The 9643-nt window shown below is 36.3% G+C and overlaps 1 protein-coding gene across 1 annotated transcript in view; it reads right to left on the bottom strand.

Annotated features, from left to right (window-relative positions):
• Nucleotides 1-6754, bottom strand: part of LOC134799545 (CAAX prenyl protease 2) — a 271391-nt gene extending 264637 nt beyond the window's left edge. The window contains exons 1-6 of the mRNA XM_063771979.1: nucleotides 6545-6754; nucleotides 6226-6470; nucleotides 5803-5970; nucleotides 4929-4997; nucleotides 4275-4337; nucleotides 1965-3558 (exon numbers count right to left, since the gene is read on the bottom strand). Coding sequence (XP_063628049.1) covers nucleotides 3356-3558; nucleotides 4275-4337; nucleotides 4929-4997; nucleotides 5803-5970; nucleotides 6226-6470; nucleotides 6545-6660 — 864 coding nt within the window. The 5' untranslated portion in view covers nucleotides 6661-6754 and the 3' untranslated portion in view covers nucleotides 1965-3355. The remainder of the gene's footprint in view (nucleotides 1-1964; nucleotides 3559-4274; nucleotides 4338-4928; nucleotides 4998-5802; nucleotides 5971-6225; nucleotides 6471-6544) is intronic.
• Between the last annotated feature and the right edge of the window lie 2889 nt (nucleotides 6755-9643).

Genomic DNA, 9643 nt, shown 5'->3' on the forward strand with positions numbered 1-9643 from the left:
TCATAAATAACTCGTAAACGGTAGCCCACAGCAAAAAAATATCTTTTACGTAAATAATCTGTTTCAGATTTCTTATAAAATAAGTACTACTGTTTTTCGCTAAGATCAATATTAAAAAAAATATTGAAGGGAGAAAATAAATACTAAGGTCCCCTTTTTTAGTCATTCGTAAATAACTCGTAAAGGATGGCCAATAGCAAGAAATCTGAAACAGATTATTTACGTAAAAGATATTTTTTTGCTGTGGGCTACCGTTTACGAGTTATTTAAGAAAAACTAAAAAAATAAACGATTGTAGAACAAATTATAAGTAACTTTCCCACATTAATAATATTTTGTATTGAGATCACTCTGGCTCACGCTTAATATTATTTTTTATCTCCCATGTAACAACAGTTTTGTATAATAAACTATATATTTTCTTAAACGTAATAAGTGTAGCTTTACAAATATATTTTTTGTTTTCAGATTCCTACTACACTTTAAAAAAAAATTGGTAATTATGAAAAAATCCAAGATACGTTTTTTTGTCTTTTCTACTTTATGTTATTTTTTTGTTAGAAAGTGCATTGTTTTGGTTCAAAAAAAAAATTCCTCATTCTTAATTAATCCGAAAATGATATATCACATGCCCTAATAGGTACAGTTTTAGAGAAATGTTGCTCCAAGTGAAGCGCGGCGGCGTCGAACTCCCCCCCCCCCACTAAATGAGACGTGGCTCTCGAGGTCTCCCGGTCTGTATCTGCTCATGACCAGCTAAGAATCAACTGTGCCAAGTTTCAGCGCATAGTCACAAAGTGCAAGGTGTCGTGCACTAACAAACTAGCTATATGGCAAAAAACGCAAGTAGAACAGGAAAGTACACAGGTGTGGAGATACCTTTACATATTAGAATTGCGAGTTAGACTAGAACAAGTTAAATGTACTGGAACAATAACCTAAACACAAACATTTCAAGTGACCCTGCAAAGTTGTGGGCTAGTCTATGGCACAACAAAACATATACCTAAGTGCGGTGGGAGACTGAGATGAGCTACAGAAGTCTTTTTTTTATTAGTTACCACTAATGAGTTGTTCATTTCAAAGACTCTTAACTCGGTCCCCTACTTTAAATGGGGTTGGCCGGTCGTAGTATTTTGACACATGGCGCCAGCATAGGGTTTTACCTGTCAATCGTACCAAATAGCATATCAATATCTTGTTTTTTTTGAAACCTCAAGGCTTGGATTTTAGCCCTTTAACCATTTGACATTTCTTTATAGGTATTGGATTTCGAACCGTAATTCTTATAGTAGAGATGCGTTTTTGTTTTAAGTATGATGGCAAGTATGTTGCCGCTACGGACTTAAGGGTAAACCAAATCACATAGAACAAAACTAGAAACAGGGAAAACCTATGCTGGCGCCATCTATAAAAATCGTAGCCAACTAGGGTTGCCAGATGGTCGGGATTTGGCGGGATTCTCCCGATTTTTAGCAGGTGTTCCCGATTCCCGACAAAGTGTAAACTGTCCCGAAAACCAGCTTCACGTTATAAAACAATAATTTCAAGTTCATTTTGAGTCACAATTATTATGCAAACTGTTCGCCATCAAATAAAGCACTACGTTTGCTAAGATATATTTTTATGTTGAACAGAATTAATGAATGTATATTAGAGTCAATCAAATCAGACCCATGATAAAAATAGAATATTTTGTAATCGATAAATGCTCAAGAACGTGCCTTCGTATTTAACTACTTTCCAAGAATACATTTTAAATATACTTACCTAGTTTTTGGTAATTTTTTTTGTAATTTTTCTTTTTAGGTAGATGCAACAGAATTCGGTATTCGGCCGAATAGTAGGCAACATTCGGCCGAATACCGAATATTGGGCAAAGTGTCCGAAAAGGCCGAATACCGAATAGTTGCCGAATCATGGCATCGTGGCAATCGTGGCATCTCTAATTTTTTTTTCCCGACTTAAGTCCCAAAATCCCGAAAAATTGATATTGTTTCCCGATAATAGCGCCTTTCGATCTGGCAACCCTATAGCCAACCCCATTTAAAACCTTTCTTAAAACTAATAATTTGGCAAACCCCCTTTCATATAGATAGTTTAAGTTTAGCAAACAGTTATTGGTGGTAGAAGAGGTATACAGTCTAAGAAAATGCGCGTACCTCGAATTTAACAGCTGATGTAGATGCCCCTGTACGACCCTGACCTGTCCTGTGTGTGGTGTGTGTGTGTGTGTGTGTGTGTGTGTGTGTGTGTGTGTGTGTGTGTGTGTGTGTGTGTGTGTGTGTGTGTGTGTGTGTGTGTGTGTTATGCGGTAGTACTAGCTACTTAGAAAAATATGGGTTCGTGTAAAACGCTATTTAGTTCGGCTGTCAAACTCGGTGTCACGATTTTCTTAGATTTTACACATCTTCTAAAATAAATAAGCCTTTGTGGCTGTGATCAATAGATCATACCTAGGTCACTATTGCGTTGAATCATCGATCCAGTGATGTGATGCGGATACAATACTGGTTAAGAGGTGGTAGCGTACACTAGGTACTGTGTAAATGAATACCCACAACATCGTTGATATAAGTTGAAATAACTTAGTACGAATAATTTTACGGTTTAGGGGCTGTCCATAAATTACATCATCGATTTTTGACACGTTTCCTCCGTCATGCTACCATCATGCGATGTCCAGACCCGCAACCTAATTTCAAGCCAGGAAATGTTTGTGATGGTAATGAATGATGAGCAAGTTTTGCGGTAGGTACTTCTTTTGTAGATATTTTGGAGGCGAATACCATCTTAAAACTAAGTATAACATGGAATTTAGAGCAATCTTTATAATCATCTAATGAGCAATATTGTGAATTTATATATCTAGATTGTTTTAGTGCAATAGGTAATTAGTCACGTGTGATAGTAATAATTGTCTATAACTAATACTATACAAACGGACAAGTTGTTACAAAATACTGTCAAAAGTAAAACAAATAAACAATACAAAATAAAATATGACAAGGAAAACACATTTGGGAACTTTTTTCCCATTATAAAATTAATAACAATAGTTACGTAGAACGCAACTGTTTTAAGTCAAAAATAAATATAAGCACTTACAATACCCAGCCACTTGTAAACCTATATCGTATTGATTAGGTTTATAATTGTTTTGTAAATGTTTTCCTGATAAGTTCTTTATATGCGGTCAAATTATTCAAAAAATCAAAAGCACGCGCACATATATATAACACTGAAATATTTCACTTGTTTCGAAAATTACCCACCTCTCTGCAAAATACGTAGACTTATCCTACTAATACAGAAATTGAGAATGAACGATGACAACTAACGAATTACAACCTATTCACGTTTCAGAGTACAATCTATTGTCGTAGATATCGGGGCTGGTGATAGGCGTGAGGAGGTAGCACCATAAGACGAAGCCTAAGAGGAAGTTGAAGATGATCGTGATTCGTTGTAGAGGGGGGAACTGGCCGATCTCGCCGAAGTTGGGGAAGCCCATGTGGTTGCAGAACATATGTGCGACTAGTGGGGCCATGAAATGTCCTGAAAACAAAAAATAAATTAGAATCCAGCTGGATAGGTCTTAACGTCCAGTTTAGGTTTATTTTGACATGAAGGTTGTGAACAATTAAACATTAAGAGCCCATCAACGTGCACACTAGCGCCACTGCTAAATAATCGTGATTATTTAAACTTAACGACAGGTATTTAAAAAGGGGGCCGCTACGTACTGTCTGTATTGTGTATTTAAGTACCTTTTGAATACATCAAACTAGTTTTTATGTTGCTGGATTCGTCGAACTAGGACCTCAAAACAAAAACGACCGTTTTAACTTTGGACGCATAGATTGACGAATCCAGCAACATAAAAACTAGTTTGATGTATTCAAAAGGTACTGAAATACACAATACAGTACGTAGCGGCCCCCTTTTTAAATACCTGTCGTTAAATATTAATAATCACGATTAATTAGCAGTGGCGCTAGTGTGCACGTTGATAGGATCTTAAGTGGATTTGATAAATCGGTTTAAGTTAGTGGTAAGGATTGACAAAGCCTGTTGCAGATTACATCATTTGTTGGTAGGTGATTAGTTACGATAGGCTGATTTCTATTTGTGTCCACTTCACGAAGCCCGTGTCGCTGATCACAAACATAATAATGATATCCAATAAAATTTATTTTATTTGAAAAATTCAATTTGGATACCTCACAACATATTGAACGATTTTTATAGATATTGTAAAACAATAAACTTACTAGTTCTGACAAAAAGGTATGCAGAATATGCCCCAAACAAGCTTGTATACATGAACTGGAAAGCTGGAAAAAGAAAATTTAAATTATGTTTCATATTTCATATTAAAGACTCCATGACGTGACGTGAATGAGTATTAACAGGTGTGAGGTGAGTAAGTAAGGCAATGGTTTCAACAAACAGATTAAGTTGCACCATAAGGGTTCCTTTTTACCTTTTTGGTAGGCAACTGAAAAAAGCAGTTTACCAAAACAAAAACCTTTCACAACATTTCAAAAGCTTAATATTTTATGAAACTAGTGATTTCAAAGGTTTCTAACCCCTGCATTGGGTTGTTTGTTCCATTTACATGGCTCTCGGCTATTGAAGTCACAAACCATATAACTGTTTTTTATTAAATAACTATTCATTAAACAGTAACTTGTGTAATTAAAATTTGGCTACAATTACAACTAACTGTAGCCAGACACTCAGGACGATCCCTTGACATTTGATCATTGTCATCACAGATTAGTATTAGTATTCAATAGAATTACTGTTACAAGTCCTACAGCAAATACATATTTATTTAGAGATTATAAATCTCCAACAAGTACCTGTGGAATTGTATTTAATAAAAGTTGTTAAGATCTTTTTTCATCATAAATAATACTTACTTGAGATCATTAAAGCCGTTTTAAACTCAAACCCGGCCTTAAGCTGCTCAAACATGTGGTGGAAGTGAGCTGAAAATTATTATTCAAATGTAAACAATTTGCTTGATTGCATTATTAGCATAACAATGCACCAGTTGGTTGTACCATCGCCCACACTGTTAACTGTACATCGGTGGACCTTATGCCATTTGTAATAAGGACCAGTGATGTACAGTTATGTAGGAGTGTTGCTGTTTGTAGTATAATAGTAGGCAGAATCTACTATTCCGAATATTTCTTTCACAGACAGGAAACAGCATGATTTTTAAGGGATTTTTTTTATGGAACTTCTGTACAAAGTTTAATGTAGTTATGATTTAAAGTACATACTTCAATTAGCTACAAATCAATGAGGATAAAAATTAAACATTTGTCATATTTGCAGCAATTGGGTTCATGTATTTTCTGTGGACACACCCAAAGTCAAAGGCTATGAAGCCAAATTTTTGATTTAAGATTGACTTAATCGGCATGAAGGGTACTCCTTTTGTATAAACCTGGGATAAAGCCATTACTTATATGCACACAAGCAGGTAACTATTATACACATAAGAGTCAACTATTGTTTTAAAATCTGTATATGACCCATATATTATGTATGTAATGGTTACACATTAAGTGTGCCTGGTTCCTTTTACTTGTATAGATTTTAAACTACTGTGTAGACTCACCTATTAAGTGAAATGTAATATTTCTTTTGAGTAAAATAAATGTCTTTAACCAGCAATGCTATAGGAAATTAGCACAAACTTGGGTGTGTAATTAGCTTTAGGCTCTGGCTTTAGGCAATTCTCAACCCCATTACCAATAATGATGTTGATATAAAATAACTCACCAACACCAAATAGTAATGGGCCCGTGAAAACTGCTGTCAATGGGTCCAAGCATTGTAGTAATAATGGCATCATGCAGGCCCGGAAAACCCATTCTTCGCTGAGCGGTGCCATGAAGTGGTTCCTCACCCAAACCCAGTCCTGCCAACTGGATACCCAGTACACAGGCTCTAAAAGTACAAATTGAAGATCATTTTTATTTTGATGGTATAGATTGTATTTTTAACATAATTAGGTACCAAACAATGTTGCAATACTTTACTAATTCCTTACAAAATTTATAATAACAAATTATTTTGATGTTACTACTAACTAAATTGACCTCATAATAGCCTATTAGTAACATTACCATCAAGGTATCTTAGGAAACAATTGCTTTGTTTTAGAACTGCATAGAACAGAGTAATAAATATGTCAATATTTACCTGCATATAGTTTCCAGATGCCTGATAAAAACTGCATAGTCAGAGGTCCCAAAAATAAAACAGCCGTTAGAAGTAATGGCAAGATAGAGGCACTAATAAGCCCTGAAGTACGAAGCCCTAAGTGGTCGTATACGTCCCCGAGCCTTGTAGTATCTTCAGTGAAAAAATATTGAGTGAAGAAAGGGGCCAGAAGCATCATGCATGATACACTGAAAAACCTTCGTTTTATCGTCGAAGGATGGTCTCTGGAAGAAGAATAAAACCATAAAAAGAACCTTTGAAGAATACATATGCCAATTATACCCAGGTAGTCACTTACCTGCTCAATTTGGTCTTCCAAACGTATAAACTAGCGACATATGAGAACGTTAGGAAAATGCAAGCCAGCACCGAAAACGCACATGAATTTTGTTCCAAAAATTCAATTGAAGACATAGTAAAAGTCTTTATATAATTTTATTTTTAGTGTAATATAAAACTGATAAAAATAGCAAGAAACGAAAAGGAAAACCTGTAAAAGGTGTTCTACTGTCTGGTTGTAGTCTGTTGATTTTTCAACTTAAGTTCAGTGTTGCCAGGGCTCTGAGCCTCTACCATCAGTTTTAACATTGACATAACGCTCACGTCTACGTAATTTACTTTCTGTACATCTCGCTTCCACTATTGCTCGCATATGCGAGTACGAGCGAGATGCATAGAAAGTAAGTTACTTAAACGTGAGCGTTACGTCAATGTCAAAACTGGTGGTAGCCGTACTAGAGTCCTAAGTTACGGTTCGTTTCCCTAAAAGTCACGTTTTTGCTGCTTAAGTCACATTTTAATATTATTGTATTGTATGGGTAATAGGTATAGCTGGTCAAGCAAATCTTGTCAGTAGAAAAAGGCGCGAAATTCAAATTTTTCGCCAATCTGATCAAATTGCCCGATCGAATCGACGTGCGGACGCAAACGCCAATTTGGCTCGCCGAATTAAACCGCCGATTATGACCGATATTACCGATAAAATGGAGTGTGGATGCAAGAATTCCAATTTGTGACGCCAGTATTTTAGTTTTGAAGCAAATTTCCAATTTAGGGGGCTCTAATATCACCATAAATCTAAAATTGGTGATAAAATTGGAAATTGCCACCAATTTCATTTCTGATCAAATCGTTCGATTTGATCACTTCTGTCCATACAGTCCTGTAAGTTCCTTTTATTATTTCTTGTTTTTTTTTTCTCCCTGAAAATGATCAATTCTTGTGGATAAAATGCAGCTTTCTTATCAGTTTTCGAACAATCACGAGAGCCTTTAAGCAGTATCCAGACGGGATGACCAAATCGACTGATTTGATCAGAAATGAAATTGGCGTCAATCTCCAATTTAAGGCGTATCTAGATTAGTCAACTTTTCGCCAATCTGATTAAATTGCCCGATCGAATCAGGAGGTGTTTGTTTGTTTATTTTATTTGTTTGTTTATTTTATTTTACAATTAGCACTAACAGTTAAACCTTACGTACTAATCGGTGTTGTGTTACTTATGTCTAACATGCAGACAGGTACATGTAACATGGACACAAAAATACTAATCTTCGAAGCTAGTATCTATGGAATGCTAGGATCTGTACGTGCGTTTGTTTATGGTACTAAAATTGGTGATTAAATTGTGTACGTGTGAACGCTAGATGAGATTGGCGCCAATTATTTTCCTGATCAATTCGACCGATTTGATCAGGCCTGGATACCACCACGGAGAAGAAGTAGAGGCAGCAACCCGGTGGTCTGATGCCATACGCGACGCTACGGGCGTTAACATCCAGGGGGCAATACAGCTGGCCCAAGACAGGGGGGTTTGGAGAGCGGTGGTGAAAAACTACACTCCTGATGGTCACGACCCTCAGCCTTGAGGAACCGACAAAGAAGAAGAAAGGATACCACTTAAATCACCAATTTTAGATTTGTGATATTAGAGCCCTCTAAATTGAACAAATGCCCCAGAACGAAAATACTGGCGTCACAAATTGGTATTCTTGCGTCCGCAACTCCGCACCTCATTGTATCGGCCATTATCGGTGGTTGAATTCGGCGAGCCAAATTGGCGTTTACATCCGCACGTCCTGATTCGATCGGGCAATTTAATCAGATTGGCGAAAAATGTACTAGTCTGGATACGCCTTTACCAACTGGTGTAGTGAAAATGAAATAGCCAAACGCAGATTGTTTTTGCAGTCACAGACAAAGAAATATTGAATTGAACTTTTGGTTGACGATATATTCCAGACATTTACGTTGATACGAAATCTTAATAAAAAACAATTATTAATCAAAGTTAACCTATCTATCGAATCGTAAACAAATTCGGAAAAAACACTGTTATCTTCACAGGCATATTAATAAAAGCGCGAAGCGTGAAATCGCCGGACCTAGTCACACAGTCAGTGCGAAAGAAAAGTTTTGAATGTTTACACTGTTTACATTGTTCACCGCTCGCGCGACTGCAAGACCGTGCAAGTGCAACTAGTGCAAGCAACGGTTCATTTAATGGCGTCTGTACTCAACTTGCGGCATTTATTATTCATTAAACTTAATCAAAAGAAAATAAAAAAGTATATGCGTAAATAATTTACCCCCGGATAAAAATAACACACTAATGGTTTTTGAGCACTCATAAATCTCAAAATAACTGATGTAGTGCAATGATTAAGGTACAGACTAAAAGAAATGAATCATTACACTAAAAAAAACAACTACTAGGTATACTATCAAACTAAATAACACTTTCATGTCAAGGTAACAAGTCTCATTTTGCCACGACTATTATAATAAACATGATGGTGGATGTAACGTCAAAGTAAAGTAGCTAACACACTATCGCACCGCACCAAGGTCATTGTGGGACGCACCCATAATGGGTGCGTCCCACAATGACCTTGGTGCGGTGCGATAGTGTGTTAGCTACTTTTAACAGTGCAAGTGTCAACTTGGGTGCATTCACTGCGTTCCTAAATAATACGAATTGCAGAACTAAACTTGTACAAAATTCGACTAGCTTAAAAAGTCACAAAAATTGCCTCATGATCGAAAGTCACGCACATGTCACACGAGAAGGCGAAAAGTCACGAAAAATGTGACTTTTGTGACCATCTGGCAACACTGCTTAAGTTTTTTTTTAATTATTTGACAGTTGGAACTTGGAAGCACCCCTGCAGACTCTGCAGTGAACTTCAAACTCTTCAAAGTAGATGCTTCTCGCTCTCTGTCACTTTAATAGAGAGGGACAGGGTAAATAATGATCTTTCATTCTCGAAGTTTGGGTAGCCCCCTAGAATAGATGTGAATCAGTAGTGAATATGTTTGTTAATACATTATTTTATGGAAATCAGAGTAATTCAGTACGTTATATGATTTACCTAAAATGTATGTATTATCTAAAAAT

Source organism: Cydia splendana, chromosome 18, assembly GCF_910591565.1.
Source record: "Cydia splendana chromosome 18, ilCydSple1.2, whole genome shotgun sequence".
Classification (NCBI taxonomy): Eukaryota; Metazoa; Arthropoda; class Insecta; order Lepidoptera; family Tortricidae; genus Cydia; species Cydia splendana.